We start from the raw sequence: 18524 nt of genomic DNA, 5'->3' as shown, positions 1-18524 counted from the left end.
ACTACCATTACCATTTTACCCCCACAGGCATGCTAACATGTCATGCACATGAAGCTTTAACAAGTTTCTCTTCAACGACTGTTTGTTTTACCACAAAAACAACAAAGTACTGTTGATGTTTATTGATGAGTGCCTTGGATGTTCTGAACTGGAAACTTGGGAAACAATGGCATGTACAAAGTAAATGGCTTCTGTATGACCCCCGACAGACTGCAGGAAAAAAGCAAGAAGTCGCACAATATGAATTTGCAAATATGCTAGCTATACTTATACATGGCTTACAATATTCTCAAGACAAGATCTCAGTGGGATGCTGAGATTGAAATGGACTTCAATTCCTTGTATAGCATGGAACAATCACGAGAGAAATCTGACATGGCCCGGCAGAGCTCAGGCAAGTGAATCTTGAGGTTAACCAATGACTTTTCCCTCACTTGCCTATAGTTCTTCTGGTGCTGTTCTTTCTCCTCTTCCAACCTTTTCCTTAGGCTATCAACCATAAACTGCTTGTCTTCAAAAGGATCCCTGTCAGCATTATCTGGGTCCATCTCATCAGGTGGCGTCCTTCGCTCCATGTACTTCTGACGTGCCTCCATCAAATGCTTCTCCCTGCGTTCAAGCTCCTTACTGGTCTCCTCCCATTTCTCCTTCAGTTTCATCTCATCCATCTGCTGAACCATAATTGCCTCAATGCTAGCTGCAAATGTACCTATTGCTGATCTGGCAACACCATCTGGAAGTTTCCCAAGTTGCTCACCCCACGCTTGCAAGAGGGGCTGGATGGGGGTGCAAGGGACCTTAGGTGGACATAACACCTTCTCCTTCAAGCTACTCTCGATGGGGATCAGATTCAGTTTCAACCAGCTATTGAGAGCTTGAATGTACTCCTTCTGATGGGTTATGACCTTCTGGAGTTGGGCTTGCCATTCTTGGACAACATGAAACAGTTGCCTTGTACGTTCATAGTGTTGCCTGCTTGTCTCCTTGGTTTCTTGGGAGATGTCTATGTCTTTGAGGTCTACAGCAAGTCTCATCTGTCTAGCATGATTTACATGCATTGCTTCCCACATTTGGGCCATCCTACAACCCACACAGATCAGTGTTAGTTTTGGCCCCTTTGGAACTTGTAATCACACAACTCATTGACAATATGCACCAGAAGAAATCACAATCATTCTTGCAATATCATATGCGGGTCACAATAAAGTAATCAGAATAATTATAATTTCTTACTTCATTTCCCTATAGTTATACTACACAACAGAATTTTAATACCAGAATCCTCTTAGCAGTTCTTCATGTGCATTTTCAGGTTCTCCTTTAAGATTGAATTTATTCCATGTAAAAGAGGTGGGAAACAGAGTTTTTGCCATAAAATATGCAGAAATTAAACCGAGAATTTACAGATTGAAAAAATTCCCATCTATTTTATAGACAAAAAGAGCCTGAATAATTAATTTGGACAGTTGTATCCTTCCATGTGTTTGGTCAATGCAAATAGCCCCGAAACTGAATATTCAAGTAATAGACGCTTGGTTTTGCTTTAGCATAGCAGAAATATGGAAAAAAAAAAGATCCCCAATAAAACAAATCATTGTACACAGGGAGTTGAATCCTTGAAAATAAGGCCCCAATGAAGAGATCCTACTAACATATTTAAACAAATAGAGAGTTACAAAACAAGTACATAACAGAAAACTTGAAGACCAAGGGTTCAGAACAAAGTCATAGATGTAAAGTTACCACTTAGAACATTTGATGATATGGGAGCCAGCAAGGATATTATGGTCAGTGATTAGTCAATGTTGTCAACTAGTACTAGATGTCCACAAGGAGAGTGAAACTCAACCTACTGAACCCAAGGCTGCATACTCCCATTGGTTCAATATATCTATAGGTTCATAATTCTTTTCTCTAACAAAACTAAACTAAATAATATGATTGAACATAGATCATAACCAAAAAGCAAACCACACTCCAATGCAATTTTGGGGGGTGCTTCCACTGAAATTATTGTGAAAATGCAGGTTTCAGTCTGAAACAAGCCACTTTGTCAGAAACAATTCAAAGGTTAGGCCCATATCTGGTCTACCCCTCCCAAGACCCTGATAGATGGGAAAATCATTGGGTTATGGCCCCCCTGCCACTGAAATCAAATATACACAAAAAAGGCAGGGATCCTTGAGACACTTCAGTAAAGTAAATAAAATATATTTAAAAGAAGAAAAGGGAAGGAAAAATGTTAAAAACTATGAGAAAATGCACCAAGAAACAATCTTCCAGAAAAGAAAAGCGGAAAACAGGATCTAGAAGCATGCCTCAAGAAGACAGTTTTTTTTGGTAAGCACTGCAAGCAGACATCACTTTACAGCAATGAACCATTCTGAGAACTATACATCAACTTGCTACCTAAGATACAAGTAAAAATTCACCCAGTTTTTCTTTAATTGTTAGAGAACAGGAACTTACCCATCAACAAGAGCAACAAGTTTTGGGTATAGTTGTTCATCGCGTAAACGTTCTATTTCTGCAACAGTTGAATCCAAGGATTGCATGTCAACTATGTACCTTGTATGCAAATGACTAACTGCAGCCTTTGTTTTCTCCAATGCTTCAGGATTTGTACCACGCTTCTTCTGTTTATTTAGCAAAGTAACTTTTCTCTGATACTCAAGTTTCATGATTTCACCTGCCTGTCCAGGATGACTCCAACCACAGCAAGAGTCAGGATATTATAAATAAATAAATAAATCATCAGCAGATCTAAAGACGATCTGCAATTTATGTATCAGAAATTGCACAATTTCTAAGAACTCCTTATCCACTCCTGAAATGGCTAAATGTTGATGGGAAGGACCACATGAATATTATGTCAGCCTCTTGTGCAGTTTTGCATGAACATTTCATGATTAAAGGGGATCTCGGTCTTCTATACAAAGAACATGGACACATTTCCTGAGCATTCATCTTACACAATGGTGTTTTAAGTCTCAACATTTGAAGTTAAAATCATGGCATTGAAAATCAGAAAATTTAGATGTTTTTGGCACAAAACACACTGCACAATGGTTTATTATAGTTTCAAACATGTAGGCATCATTAGGCACCACATGAAACAACCGAAGTGGAAACAACCCCAAATAATAGAAACGTCTTTTTGAGATTTCCCCCAACATCCCGATGGACATAACCAATGTAAAAAGTGCTGCTTCTGTTTGAAGTTGAATCTGCCAACCAAATATTTTTCCATACATTAAAGTCAAATCACCTATGTGGCGCTTATGTGGAGTCAAAACAATAATGCAATACTATGGTTCCAAACACCACCTAAGTTCTCTTAAACCCCATAAATCCCAACCCCTCTAACTACCCTATCATTTCTTTTTGATTCCTATAGATGACAAAAAATTATCAAGGAAGAAAGGAGAAAGGGGAAACAAAGCAAAACATTAATGCAATACTATGGTTCCAAACACCACCTAAGTTCTCTTAAACCCCATAAATCCCAATCCCTCTAACTACCCTATCATTTCTTTTTGATTCCTATAGATGACAAAAAAATATCAAGGAAGATAGGAGAAAAGGGAAACAAAGCAAAAGGACCAAGATACCTCCAGACACCCAATGGCAAAACCCCTAAACAAAACAAAAAAAGGCAAAATTCCCACCATAAAACCGACTCATCCCACCAAAAAGAAAACATGCCACCACTAGCCCAAATGACCTAACCAAAAGTTTGACAGCACTCATTACCTAAATTGTTAATCCCTAGACACCTTAAGTAAATCCAATCAAAATCAAGCTGTCAAATTTAACCAAAACCCTAAATCCAATTCACTCATCTTGTTTTTGGCTTCTTTTTTTTTTCTTTGCATTTCTTGAAATGTATTCCCTTAAAATGCAAAATACTGCATTGCTATAGCCATCTTACATCGAACATTTCGTAACCAAGTCTAATGATGAAAATTTTGTTAACTTTCATTTTTAATGTATCCACTTTGTTAGCTTTCTAGTCTGAGAGAATTCACTTTGTTAAAAAAAAATGCCTAAGGCTAGATCCATATGCAGTCTACCCCTCCCAATACCCTGGATGGCCAGGACCAACAGCAGATAATGGTTCTTTATGTTTCCAATGTTGACAGGTGAAAATGAATTCCACAAACAATTAGTTTAGGAGTATATTATGGCATTTGAACTTGAAGTCATCATTATGAGAATTTAAGTGGATTCAGGAGTTGTAATATGTCTTTCATTTTTTTCCTCAAATTTCTGAGTCAACATTTGTTCCTGGATCTTTTGCTGAAGTAGGACAAATGTACAGACTTGTGCAATGAGCTGAACATGCAAATTGCTAAATCATGGAGGACTTCAAAACATGGAGTTGATCATCTCTGTGTATAATCTTTCAGCACCATTCAAGATTTGAAACCAACAAACACGTGAAGCTTCCTTAACCTTCTTTTTTTTTACTGATGGAATTTTAAAAGCCTCTATAATGTCCTTACTGGACAATTTATATTACATTAAACATTTTAACATTCTATCCTGCATTGTTTCACCATATTACACCAAACTCTTGAACCTTCATAAATGTGCATTAGATACTAGTTCCATGGCCTATCTAATGCACATTTATGAAGGTCCCTAAATGACCTGGGAATCTTCCACTTGACAAATGAGTTTGGTGTCCAAAAGGACTCCCCATGTTCCTCTCCCCTCAAAAGACCTTGCAACAATTTCAAAACAATGTGGGTATAGGGCTGATGTGGACTAGAGGATTACACATGGATGATGGATGTATACATGCATGTAATGTATGTCACAATATACAAAATGTGGAGAAAACTATTACATAGTATACTGTTTCTTCCAATAAATATAATATAAAGTAAGATGCATAAAGAGATGTTCATTTTTCCATTATATGCAGCAAAAAATATGAAGACAAGTAAATGCTCTGAAAATATTATATTTGCATGTATGGGAATTGTGGATTGTGACTTCCCTGTCCATATCCATCAAACCCAAGATTCGATGTAATGCCCCTTGACTAAATGACACAAGAATTGTCAAAAACTAAGGCCAATGTCTGGTCTGTTATATAGTTGGATTGTCCTGAGATTAACAACCATATATACCAAACTACTTCAAGATATTTGAAAACTAGTATTCTAGGTACCCAAATGATTTGCATTTTATATTAAGAGACAACCTCACCTTTACTTCATCATAAAGCTTCTTCTCCCATGCTAGCAACTTGTCCAACACAGCTGCATGAGTTTCATTCACTTCTGAATCTAATTCATCTATCTCATCATCAACATTAGCCAAGCTTTTGAAGGACCTATTCCATGTAATAACACGCATAACCTTTGCAGAATGGTTAATAAGGCCTACAAACAGTAGCATGGTAATTACAAGTCAAGATGAAAACCAACAACTTCTCTATCACTAAATGGAAAACAAATTGAATAATATGAAACTGAAACACTATTTGAGAGTTGAACAAGGGCCCATGAAGTTTGAGCAACTCATTTTCTATTTTAATATCTATTTTGGTAGAGTTTAATAATCCTTTAGAATTCTTACAATAACTGGTAACACCATTATTTTCCAATGTACATTGTAATCGAATCACATTAAAATAAAACATGTAAGCCATGCACATGGGGGTGGGACTGCTTTATAATATGAGATAATATAAATTTTTCAGTACCCAAAAGCCAAAATAAGAGGGTCGAAGTTAGTTTCACATTTCCAACTAAATGGATATAAAAGAGCTTGTTAAGTTGGCAAAGTTTTTGTTTTGCTTAGTGTTTTTACTCTTCTATTCTTTCTTTTTGGATAAGTAATTCCATCTGCTGCTATAATGCAGATTTAGTACTAGAGCATCAGTCCATTAAAACATGAAATAGAACAAAATTTTTCTGAACTACAAGTTAGAGCTTGTTTGGCTCGTGGGAATATGGGTCTGGAATTGGAATTGGAATGGATCATTCTGATTCCAACTATTTGGTTGGGCAGAATCAGAATGTCATTCCCATTCCTGCTGGAATGGCATTCTCCCATTTGAGGAAATGGCCATTCCCTCCCCCTCCCTTGGGAATGAAATTCGATTCCAGCTTATTCCAATTCAGATTCCGATTCCTGCCTGAACCAAACAGACTATGGGAATAGACCATTCCAATTCCAATTCCAAGGGATTTTGATTCCGACTCCAACTACAAACCAAATGGACCCTTATTGCAAGTCTCTGCTTTTTCAATTTTAAAAAATGTTTTGCATTCCTATTATTCCAGTTCCCTGCAATTGATACTCTCTTCATAATCATCACAGTACCAGTAGAGGAAATACCAGAAATCAATTGATTCATCCATGTATGATTTAAGGTCAGAGTCTTTAGGATTTAACTACGAGTGATCCCAAAAACACAGCTAGAGTGTATAGCATTCAGAACTCAAAATCTTGGGTCTAAGAAGATCAACCAATGAATACGGTTTTAATGTAGTTTGCTTTTTTTTTTCCAGGAACTTCAATGTAGTTATTATGGAAAAGAAAAAGAATGACGTAAATGAAGGATACCTCGATTATCGGCAAAATTAGAATGGTAATGTAACCTATTGGCTTCCAGCATCTTAGACACTTCCTGGGCACTCTCAGACGCCTTGAGGAAATGATCATCAATGTCAGACAGTATCTGCGAAAAATTGGCATTCGAAACTTTGCCTATTCTCTTAGCCTCCATGGATGGCGAATGTAAATGAACCACTTGCTTTGGTTTCTTCATAAGCTTCACCGGAGGGTCATCTAGTTTCTCCGGCATCTGAGGCTCCACCTTATTCCCAAGATCACCATCAGCAACAAAATTTTCCTTAAAATTAGATTCGTTATCATGTTCTTCGCCGTCATCTTCCTTCTTTTCAGGTTTGATCTCCTCTGCTTCACTTAAAGATGGTCTGAGAGTATGGGCCGAAAAGAAGTAGTCCCAGGTGGTATCGCTGTGCTCCGGTGGAGGTGGCACAGGGTTGTCAAGCGGTGGAGTGCTAGTTGGCGGTGGGGGCGGGGGTGGCGACGGCGGACGTGGTGGGTCTGCCGTTTCGGCAGTTCTAGCAGCACCACGGCTGCCACGGCGGATAAGGTTGCTCTCGTCTTCCATATCAGCTTCGTCTTCTTCTTGGATTGTGTCGGTCGGTCTGGGGTCGACCCTGGAAATGGAGAATTCAGGCATGGTGACTGCACGTTGAAGAGGGGGTGGGGGAAAATTGGGGAGAGGAGGAGGTGGTGGGAGGGTTTCGATAGGGTGTTGAGTGAGAGGCTGGGAGGGGCGATGGTCTTGGGCTTCGTACTGAGCGTACTCACTGAGGGCACCTCCGGTGCTCTTCAGGGACATGTAGTAGTTAACGTGGGCGGCAGCGAAAGCGCCGCGCGTTGATACGGCTTCTCTCATGAATCGCTTCCGTTCTTTGCAACGCGCCACAGCTTCTTCACTCTCGATCTTTGATTGCGTGCAACCCATAATTGGCTCTGTATCTTCTGGTCTCAACGGCGGAGAATTTTAGAATTAAGAAGAAAAAAGAGTAAATTTTGCTTCTGGGTTTTGCGATGGAGGTGGAGGGGAATGGATAAATTAAATTTTCAAGAGGAAGAACAAAGGTAAGTGAGCTTGCTGCATTTACAGTTTGAGTTTGAGGAAGAAGAAAGATGAGAATTGGTGATGGGTTTTGGCAATCAACCCAAATGATGCGGCCTCAGATGATCAAAATTGGGACTTGAATCGAAAGCCACTCGTAAAGTTTCTTATATTTTTCTCCTCTGTGACTGCAGAAGCAGAGATCGAACAGCCACAGGCCACAAATGTTCGAATTCAACGGAGAAATAAAAGAAAAATGAAAACCAAGAACGGAAAAGAAGGCAGGCAGGTAGTTAACGCCTGAACTGGCTGTTAAGTGGTAGCTTTCAGCCTTTCACCTTTCAGTAGCTTTGTGAAGCAGTGAAGGAGAAAGTTTAGATATAACTCGTAGTATCGTAGTTATAAGCTAATTACAGTAATAGGCGGTCGACGGACGGAGAGCTTCTTGTTCTTGGTGGAATGGTGGGTCCAATTGATATAATCTTATTGATTGTACAGTGTTACGCAAGTAATCAAAAGACTAGGTGAGAGACCCATTTCCAAGAGATCAATATATTTTTATAGAGTTGATCGTATATTAAAAAGTTACGGACAGAACGGGAGTGAAGCATACATAAAAAAAGGAAAAAGGAAATGGGAGGCGGGTCCCAGCAAATGTTCAACCTTTCTGTTTATTGGTGCATTTGGGTGGTCCAGACTTTATTTAAATCATTTGTTTATTCTTTTCTTCCTTGTTGATCAACAAACTCTAAAAGTAGCTTTTTTGGGGCGGCCGACCAAGAATGGAATATGAACTGTGAAGAGTGAGGACCTCCTTGTAAATGGGCTGTGCCATGTGAAGGGTCGTGGCTTAACAGCTTGTAAGTTGTAATCTACGGAAAAGATGTGATGTGCCGTGAGTCTGAGAGTTTCGGCAGTTGCTTTTGGCTTACGAGTTCATTAGCGTTTGGATTTGTTGTTAGGTCATCCTCTGGCCTCTGTTGATCCTGCATACAAGAAGATTTCATTAAACAAAACGTTTACGTACCCAAAGACCCCACCAGGACCAGGTGATCTGGTGGTGGAATGGATGGGAGACATGGGAGTCATGGAATCCTTGACCCAAAGGCCCCACTCAAAAAAGAAAAATCAAAGTGTAGAAGTCTCATCTCCTGAATCATCCACCGACAAAAACGGTGTACCATCTCCAATGCTGGACAGACTTACGCCAGGGGAGAGTGGCAAGGTCGTTGCCCAGAAAAAGGCTAATCCGGATACACCCAGCACGCCTGATACTCAGTTCATCTGGTTGATCTTATCTGTTTCTGGCATATACAACAGAGCACAGAGGAGGATCTCTGTTACAGTATATATCTGGAGTGGGGACAGAAGACCATCGGGCTGGTTTTCAATGCCCACATGTTCTCCAAATTTACGGCCTCTGTTTTGGGTGTGGATTTGAATGACTTGAGTAGTAAACGAACAAGCAAACAATTAGCATTAGCGATGGCATTGCATCATTAGGAAACATAAGAAAAGTATTTTTGGATTACATAAGGGCTAATTGTAAGCTTTTAACACTTAATAGAATGGTTAATTCAAGAGAATGGAAACAATAATAACCACCACTCATAAATTACATATCTTAGATTTCTCAGTTGGGTCATCTGGAAGTGACATATTTGATCTGCCAGAGCTCTACATCATTTCCCCGGTCATATTCTCTTACATATTGTGGGATCTCCACAAGATCAATGCACTTGCCCACAAAACATGGCAATCTTGCGTCTTCAAGCCTCCCATATTCTGCATTAAAATTGAAAAGAAAAGCATGCTATAAGTAGAATGCAGGCAGAGCAATTACATGGGAATAAGTATCTCTTGTTCAGCAAAGCTACATAGGCATACCTCCCTCCTCCCTCAGATAACTTCGGAAACGTGAATAACCATTTGCGACAACATCAAGATCATTGAGACTGAAATTGTAGCGTTTTTCCAATGCCAAGTATAAAACCTTAAACCAAAATCAAATTGTTTAGAAAACTTGTATATGGATCCAACAACCAGAAAACATGTCCACAAAATACTTTTCAACAAGATCCAGGAACCAGAGAAGGCTGCCCCCTCTCTGCCTTTGGCTATCTATCATGCACATGAAATCCAGTTATGATCTACAATGCAAGTAGAAATTATAAGTTATTTGATCAACTTAGCTATCCAAGTATACCTATGTGATAAAAGATAGAAAAGAAAACCCAGTTCATTAATGAAAAAGAAAAATATATTAACAGCTTCTTTTACTCTCATTTGCTCAGCTTAATTTCCTTTTAAATGCAAGATCTTCTTGGTGAGCCCATCAGAGAATGGTTCAATGTCTTACATCCAAAAACATGTATAAACTCAAGAGCCAGGGAAAACAAATTTATCCAATATCTAGCATGACTTTTTCTTCCATGTAAATTACCGGCAAGGAAGTCCTACATAGTTGATTAGTACCTTTTCACAACCTTGTGACATCAATCCCTCTAAAGTATTGAATAATGCATCTGTAAGGTCATCACTGTAAATTACATCAGCAGCCAAGAGTAATGAAGCTCCCTCGGCTTCCTCCACTTCTGATGGGGTCCAAAAATATCTATACCTGGATGAAAAAAATAAATCTAATTGTTAAATATCTCCAAAAAGAATGAGAAAGGTGAAAGATAAATATAATCAGGTTATCAGATTAAACCACTTTTTTTTATGAATAAATCAGATTAAACCACTTTGAATCAAATATTTCACCTGTCCTGAGATGGAAAGTCATTTAATCGCACCGTAGGAGGCCATGACTTCTTCCAGTCAAGTTCACGTACATAAACTGAAGTTGTAAGATTATTAAACATCCTGGAGTTGAGATGGACGTTAATAGCACAGTTATCAAGGATTTCACCGCCAACATCTGCAAAAATATTATGTGAGATTGAACTTGTCTAGCAGATAGTTTAGAAAAAGAATGATGATCTAATTTAGAAGTATTAAATTCTTAAACTTAATATGCCTCATGAACCACAAGAAAATAGTCAGAAACAATCAGGATATGAAGTAAGAAGGACCAACAACAAAAAGGATGTAAAAAATAAGTTACAATATGTTTTACCTTAGCAATAAAGATGGACATTTTAAAAAGTTATATATGAGCGAAAAAGTCCTTGGAGAAAAACCACTGCCCGAATAAAAGAAAGATTAGAGTTGGGCTACTTGATGTATATTTTGATGTGATCATTAATCTATATATGGGGGTCTATTTCCCTTGTCTCTATTGAATCTACAGAACATATTAGCAGATGCATAATATTCTATGCATCCATTTCAATCCGAATATTCTATTTATAAATCCTAAGATAATTTAAAATAGCATCTAAAGTGGAACAGAGGCAATATTCAGTTCATAGATTCTAATAACATTGTACCTGTTAGGAAGATGGTCTTAGCAACACGAGAAAGTAGTATACCAACCAAACCTGGAAAAGTCGAAATAAAATCCTGTCACACAAGTATTATACTTCAATTTGGCCTTAGAAACACAAGTGGGGCAGGCACATGCATCGCGCATTCACTTTAACCTGTGTGAGTTTAAGTGAGTATCTGCTCTATATGATAAAACATAAAATTTAGAACTAGGGTCTACATCTTCAGTGGGTTGAAATTCATATTGTCTCCAACAAGTTGTTCCAGTTCAGAAGAGATTGTGCAATAACCATGAAAATAGCCGACTGTCAAAGATTTTTTTAGATTAATTGTTCTTCTCCTGGCCTTTTATTTCTTTCTATCTTTTTGAGAAAACAATAAAACATAAAAGCAATAAAAATTGAGGATTTGTGCAAGTAGAAGACTGTAATAGAGCAAGAGGAAGACAAAAGAAAACATGACATGATGTGGTAAAGAATGATTTTTTTTGATAGATGTGGTAAAGAATGATTTGAAGACTTATAATTTGACACAAGCCAAAACAGAAATCATGGTTCTTGATCTTGATAGAGCACAATGGCAGGACAAATTTTGTAAAGCTGACCGCAAATAATGGGATTATGGCTGAGGTGAGTTCATCTGAGTTACAATAAAAATTGACAAAGATATTTTAATTGTTTAATTTTAAAAAGGTCTTGTAAATGAATCATAGATAACTCTCCGTCCAGACTCCTAGGAGTATGATATTTGAAAGATGTTTCTAAGTACATAAGTTAGATATTCAACAGACAACCCATTCTATCACAACCATGTGGAGGAATGGCATGACCAATCAGATCATTTATCGAATAGAGAACCCTCTGTATTGGTCACTTCTTACAATGCACAACCCCCATGAGCTCCGTATAGAATCTTGTACTGGATACTTCCCAATAACACAAGTTATTGAAGTTTTAGATATTTGAAACTAATTAACAAATCCAGGGAAAAGAAGAGCTTTATTTTCACATGACGGGGGCAGTGGGTTGAAACTTGCAACATGATCGAATGTGACATGATAAAGAAAAAACATTAAGCCCTCTTGGCTGCCACCAACTGGTACCAATCTACAGTTGATAATGTCTTGTAGTGTTTCTGCAAGAAACTAAAAAAGAAGAAAGGTAGAACTTGCTTCTTGTAAGTTATACAGGCCATAACTAAAAAAGAGACCATAATTATCATCTGAATGCTGGGTGGGTGGGGGAGAGAGAGAGAGAGAGAGAGAGAGAGAGAGAGAGAGATCTTTTCGTACAGGCAGCCTGGATAAAGCTGGGGTGGGAAGAAATTTTTGTATAGTGGAAGCTCTATGCCTTTGTAAATGTTTGGGGGATCTGATTGGTTTGATATCTGCTTGTGTACATCCTTCCCTTTCTTTTGAAATGAATGTTATCCTTTTTTCTCAAAAAAAAACTCCTAAAAAGGCTCTTTCTTTTACCAGTCTATTTTTTTTCCGAAGAATTATAGAAAGTTTTTGAAACCATAAACTTTCAACAACTTTTGTCATAATTCACAATGCTCTCAATTTACTAAAAGCCAAACTCAAGTAAGCCTGATTTCATTGGTTCTTAATTCACAACAAACTCAGTCATATCATGGAAGATTCCTACCATTTAGTCTAGGTTCCAGTCTTCTAGAACTTTTAAACCTAGCTCCAGGAAGAAAGTATCACACCAAATTATGTTGGCACCAGTGATCAAGGTACCTGTTCCAGCACCAAGTTCTAGAGAAACAATTCCATCAAAATTGGATGAAGCAAACATCCTATGCAATACAAAATCAGCCAACACCAATTCGGCTCTCCATACCTAAAAATTGAAGAAGCAACAGATAAGTGATGGCAGATAAATGAAACATAAAGCATCACAAGAAGCTATGCTTTACCTGCAATCCAACATCTGGAATTGATGATGTTATATTATGCTGGATGGTTACTCCACAACTATTACTGGATGTTTCTGGGGAAAGAACAGAGAAAAATTATACCTTTACGATTCTGTCTAAAAAATGTAATCTTCAAAATGGATATACAACTCAGTTAGGAAGTAGTGATATTCCATGCATAACCTCTGCAGTTTAAGAAACAGGCAATCAAGCCAATTAACCAGCATGAGAGCCATATTGAAAACCTTCCAGCCCACTCACCAGAGAGAGAGAAGGCTTTTCATTAAAGGAGAACATGAGTAACATGCCTAGGTTAGGTGTTCCAAATCTCCAATGCAAGAGAAATGGTGAGCGAGGATTATATTGAACATCTGAAACTCATATTTGATAAGTTAAATCTTGGTAATACTATGATTCACCCCTTTAACTGATAGGACATCTTTTACTTTAAATAGGACAGACCCAGACACTGAGTTTACAAAGAGAAGACTGAACAGAGCATCATAACCAATATCAGAAGCTGCTGTAACAAAAGTACAAGAAATAAGCAGTTCCAAACCCTCACTTTTATGCCCAGAAAAATTGAATAAATAAATTACTTCTACCAAGCATGGAATTTATAAAAAATGCACAATAAAACAACCAAAAGAACCTTATGATGAAAACATTTAGAATTTATTACTGAAGGATCAAATTAACCAAAAGATGCATGTAACAAGTATATTAGAAAACATTTGGGTTTATGCCAGGGAAATCAACATGGAAGCTATGTTTCCATCAAGACAATTGATAGAAACGTTTAGAAAGAAGAAGAGAGATATTCAAATGGTTTTGTGATTTAAAGAGAGCATGTGATAGATAGAGTCCCTAGAGAGGTAATATGATGGGTTCTAGAAAAGAAAGGAGTCCTGACTCCCAAATAGGTATGCGGAGATAATCAAGGATATCTATGAGGATGCAAAAATCAACAGTAGAACACCTGTGGGAGAGACATTAGATTTTGCAATTAGAATGGGTCTTCATGAAATATATTCCAAAGGAGGTCCCAAGGTGCTTGATGTTTGTTGATGACATAGTATTAATTGATGAAACTAATGAATGATTAAATGCAAAATTAGGATTATGGACAAGTACAATAAAAACAAGAGGTTTTGTAGTAAATAGGATTAAAAGAGAATTTATGCAATGAAAATAGAAGTGCAAACCAAGATATATTGGAGACCAAGAGATAATTCAATGTAACCTCTTCCATTACTTTGGTTCAACAATTCATAACAAAGGGGAAATTGAGGAGGATGCCACTCATGGAATTAGAGCAGACTGGGCAAAACGGAGAGGTGAACCCAAAGTCTTATATGATAGGAAAATACCACTTCACAAAAAGAAAAATTCTATAAAACAGTTGTAAGGCCAGTTATTTTGTATGGAGCAAAGTGTTGGCCCATTAAGAAACATGTCCAAAAAATAGTATGGCAGAAATGTCTACACTTAAATGGATGAGTAGTGAGTAGTAAAACTACAAAGGATAGGGTCAAAAAATGAAGTCATACAAAGGAACCTAGGAATAGCTCCAATAGGTGATAAAATGAGAGAAAGTAGACTGAGATGGTTTGGTCATGTGCATAGATCATTACAGCACCTACTAGGAAAAATGATCTATTACAAGTTGACGGGGCTAGAAAAGCTAGGAGCAAACTGAAATGGACTTGGGTGGAATACTGGAACTAATAAGAAATGATCTAACCATTCATAATTTTATGATGGATATGGCACTGAATAGAACAGAATTGAGAAACAGGATTCATGTAGCCGGCCCCATATATTTGGGACAAGGATTTCACCCAAATCTTTTAAATCATTTTTCTTCATTCTTTCACACCATCTGTGTTTAGTGTAGTTTTCTGATAATTAACCATATGTAACTAAAACAAATATATGTGAAAAAGATCATTTACTGAAGCTATTAGCCAAGGGACACCTTAGCAAAAAAAATCTACCCTTTTTCTAGTCAATAATTGGTAGATCCTCAAATGATCTAAATATCATGAAGAGATGCATTATGCATGTTGCGAAAGATGTGCAGAAAATGTGTTTTGATTGGTGCCAAAGAAAAATAGAAGCCATTTTACATCAACAAAGCTTAAGACTGCATAATTGCTAATAGAACATTTTTCACAAGCTACAATTGCCATTTATCCAAACAAGAAAACATTGAACAAAACTTTATACAGAAAATAGAGCAATCTAAGATTTTACACATTTTATGGGAACTTACTGCTTCGTCGATTTAAAACAAGGTCTCCATCCTCATCTAAACTAAACATTTGGCATGTTGAAGCTCCTTCACATTTGACAAGATCAGCAGACATGCCTCCCCTGGCATCAGGTCCTAGATCATTAAAGTAATTTAAAGTTTTATTAATGGTAATACTACAAACTCTCAGATAGTACTAACTGTGTTGGTAATAACATACACCATTATGACTTGATCACCAACCTAGACAACAACCAAGAATAGCATGAAACTCAAAGTCGAAAGTTTTAAATGAATTGGTGCAAATATTGACTCTAATTAAATTTATGTTGATTACCCCTATTCCCAATACTGGACCAATTTGATATTAAAGATAATTGTATAGAAATACTTGTAACTGCTGTTAAAGTTTCCCCTCTATATATTAGAGGATGATCTACTAAATTTGAAAGAAAGGTCAGCTAAATTTGAAGTTTTTTCCAAATAGAGGACTTCAAATTTTCCAGGGCATTTAATTTGAGGTGTATTAGTCATGGAAACATACATTTTTTTTTTTATAATTAATAGTATATTTCATTAAGAAACCACCATACTGCTCAAAAAACGTGAGCAGTAGGCCAGAATGTACAACTCAGATCACCATACAAGAAGTCACACTACAAAAAAATTAAAATTAAAAACCCATCTTTTACACATTACAGCCCGTCCCTGGGAAACCCCATTCTAGATAATCCCTGAGGCAAGAATCAAGTATCCAGGTTGAATCACAGGGATAGAACTGCTGGTAATCCTTTGCACTTTGTGGGAAGCTTTTACTACCTTCAAGAAGCATATTATGTGCCTCCAAGTCCAAATCAATTAAAGTTGAAATTATATATCTCAGAAATTAATTTCCTACATGGAGTTGATTATAAGCAACTTATTCTAATTTGGGAGAAATCCTTAAAGCATAAAGCGGTTCATCAAATAACAAACATTTAAGTTCCAACCAACCTCACGAATACAAAATCCAGAGAGCATACCATTCAATCTAATAAACTAATAATCAATAAAATTCTATCTAGGATTTTCAGTCCAACCTTTGCTATCCAGCAAATATACAACCATACACACCCGGAGGTGTCTGTAGGAGTTGTTTGGGCAGATAAACTGTCTGCTACCGCTTCATAGTACTTAAGTGTTCCCAGACATCTTCTAGTACTTAATTGTTCCCGGACATCTTCTACAAAGGGCTAGACAAAGCATGTCATATGCAGTACACTCTATCTTATGGATGCTGGACTGCTTGAACACTAAGCTGAGTGCAACACATTTTACTACAATAATAAGTGTTAATGTGCCCCCTTCCAGTTTGAAAATTTGATTGATATGACTAACGATTATAAGTTGCTACAGTTGGTTCACCTGCAAACTATTCTAATCAAATTCCCAGTAGCTTTTATCACATTGGATTTCTTTTGAAGATTGAAAGCATAACATAGCAGTTAACATCCTTGAATAAACAAATAAGGAAGTCTGTAGTTTAATATAAATGATGAAGAAAGGAGTTTGACAGTTGAGAATACTTACCTGGTGGAAGAGGAAAGGTGAAGTGGGAGATGTGGGGTCCAGAGAAATGAGGAGGGCATCCCAAGTGAACCTCGCTCATCACATGCTCTGAGCAACCCCCGCCATTGGATGGTGTCAAAGGATCCACTGTTTCTTCTTCTGACGACGATAGTGGTGTTGGTGAAGATACTCCATCTTTGTCTTCCATTGAGAAGGAGATGACTGAAGAAGTATAATCTCAAAGCACAATTCATTTCATCGATTACCATTAAATTAAACAGGGGCTAGCCTACTGTTGTCGAGTTCATGTCAAAAAAACAACTACAGAAAATAAAATAAAATGGAAATTGAAAAAAAATGCAGAATATCAAATGGGGAATCCAAAGTTCTAAACCTGGGTTAGCGATATATGGGTATGTCGCCCACGCTGGCTCAGAAGGCTGCCAGGCGTCGATGAGTAGCTCCCTGGAGGCTGATGACGTCCTTGGCTGCTGGCTTATGGAGTAGAATTTCAAGGTTCCTTGTAACCCAATAGGGGAACGTCGATGAGGGGTATGCAGCACTGGAAGAGAGCTGCGGTTAGCACTTTGGGGGCCTCCGCCGAAGCTGTTAGTGGGTTGAGCGATAGGATACAAGGTCAATAGCAAATAAAAAAATAAAAAAATTGATGCCAAACGGGGCTGACCAGAGGAGGTTAAGGATGGTAATGGAGGTCTGCAAACCGCAGACAGCAATAGAACGAATGTGATGTGAAGAAGGTCGCCGGTTCCGTGACAGAGCAAATGTTCACTGAGAGTAGGAAGTGCAGGAGCAAAATGAGAAATGGGAAAATGAAAGTGGCGACTGGTTCAGGAGCAATGAAGAAAAGAAGAAGAAAATAAAGGAGAACAATGGGAGAAAAATAAAACTCGACGTCGGCGGCTACCGTCAGCGGCGGTGGCTGTTATCAATGGTGGTGGCAGTGGTTATTCTCCGGTTCGGTCAACGGCAACAAGGAACCCCTCCGAACTCTCTTGGTCTCTCCCTGGCCCCTGCTTTTCTGTTTCTAGTACGGGTGATCATTTTCAGCCCAGCCCGATCCAGCCTAGAAATTTCGGGCTTGGGCCTAGGTTTTGTGAGGCCGGCCCAGCAGGTGTATTGGTATGGTTTATACTTTTAAGATCATTTTTTGTGCAGAAATTTATTGCAAATTGCCATCAATACAAAGAAAACAATTCGTCATGGTTACCGGGGATTCGTGTGATGCATGGGATTTGTTAAGAAAGCTCAATAATACAAATACATAAGAGTATATAATTGTTTTATACTTTTAATTTTTAAATAATTAATAATTATTTATATTTTGGGTTCGACTATGATACGGAAAAGATATGTATCTGAAATTTTTTTTATCAATCAACTGGTATCATAAATGTGATAGCCAATCAAGTGTTATTTATCAAAGTTCATGGGTGGATTTTGATTGATCAAAACTCTTCCAATATCATATTTTTCCCGCATCATAGATTTTCTCTTATATTTTATATATTATTTTTAATAATTTTTTTATATACAAAAATAACAATAATTAATTTCAGCTAGGGTTCTTTATCAAATTGATGAAACCAACCAACCGGACCAACTTGAACTGAGTTAGTTGGTTGTCTAGTGTTTCTAGTCAGCTTTGATTTAACAATTTCCCAACCCAACTAGGTTGGATCAATTTCGCTTTGGCCATTTGTAAACCAACCAAAATCAAGCGAC

General features: G+C 37.6%; 2 protein-coding genes across 4 annotated transcripts; both read right to left on the bottom strand.

Annotated features, from left to right (window-relative positions):
* Positions 1-81: 81 nt before the first annotated feature.
* Positions 82-8742, bottom strand: LOC148842707 (protein ALTERED PHOSPHATE STARVATION RESPONSE 1-like). The gene is made up of 4 exons (XM_088958706.1): positions 6583-8742; positions 5218-5393; positions 2470-2693; positions 82-1080 (listed from the first exon to the last, which is right to left on the bottom strand). Exons 1-4 carry the CDS (start codon positions 7514-7516, stop codon positions 303-305), a joined length of 2112 nt encoding a protein of 703 aa, XP_088814832.1. The 5' UTR covers positions 7517-8742; the 3' UTR covers positions 82-302.
* Positions 8743-9103: 361 nt separating this feature from the next.
* LOC148842706 (Putative methyltransferase family protein) lies at positions 9104-17894 on the bottom strand. 3 transcript variants are annotated; one of them, XM_088958707.1, is made up of 10 exons: positions 17176-17894; positions 16803-17003; positions 15255-15368; positions 12980-13053; positions 12801-12903; positions 11062-11112; positions 10394-10550; positions 10106-10250; positions 9518-9623; positions 9104-9415 (listed from the first exon to the last, which is right to left on the bottom strand). In XM_088958707.1, exons 2-10 carry the CDS (start codon positions 16987-16989, stop codon positions 9273-9275), a joined length of 1080 nt encoding a protein of 359 aa, XP_088814833.1. In that variant the 5' UTR covers positions 16990-17003; positions 17176-17894; the 3' UTR covers positions 9104-9272. The 3 variants fall into 3 exon arrangements, with proteins under 3 accessions (XP_088814833.1, XP_088814834.1, XP_088814835.1); XM_088958708.1 differs by having other exon boundaries at positions 16803-17073; positions 17176-17796; XM_088958709.1 differs by having other exon boundaries at positions 16803-17018; positions 17176-17792.
* Between the last annotated feature and the right edge of the window lie 630 nt (positions 17895-18524).

This window comes from Nelumbo lutea, chromosome 8, assembly GCF_056320005.1.
Source record: "Nelumbo lutea isolate HS-2025 chromosome 8, American lotus-T2T, whole genome shotgun sequence".
Classification (NCBI taxonomy): domain Eukaryota; kingdom Viridiplantae; phylum Streptophyta; class Magnoliopsida; order Proteales; family Nelumbonaceae; genus Nelumbo; species Nelumbo lutea.
This window is presented reverse-complemented; position numbering and strand designations above follow the sequence as displayed.

Bases quoted from the DNA above. Each gene is read 5' to 3' on its own strand.
- LOC148842707 (XM_088958706.1), bottom strand. From the start codon at position 7,516: ATGGGTTGCACGCAATCAAAGATCGAGAGTGAAGAAGCTGTGGCGCGT. The intron at 5,394-6,582 runs GTATCCTTCATT...TACTGTTTGTAG, and splicing joins TAATTTTGCCGATAATCGAG to GCCTTATTAACCATTCTGCA. The intron at 2,694-5,217 runs GTGAGGTTGTCT...CATCCTGGACAG, and splicing joins AGCTTTATGATGAAGTAAAG to GCAGGTGAAATCATGAAACT.
- LOC148842706 (XM_088958707.1), bottom strand. From the start codon at position 16,989: ATGGAAGACAAAGATGGAGTATCTTCACCAACACCACTATCGTCGTCA. The intron at 15,369-16,802 runs GTAAGTATTCTC...TTAATGATCTAG, and splicing joins CACCTTTCCTCTTCCACCAG to GACCTGATGCCAGGGGAGGC. The intron at 12,904-12,979 runs GTAAAGCATAGC...TTCAATTTTTAG, and splicing joins TTCCAGATGTTGGATTGCAG to GTATGGAGAGCCGAATTGGT.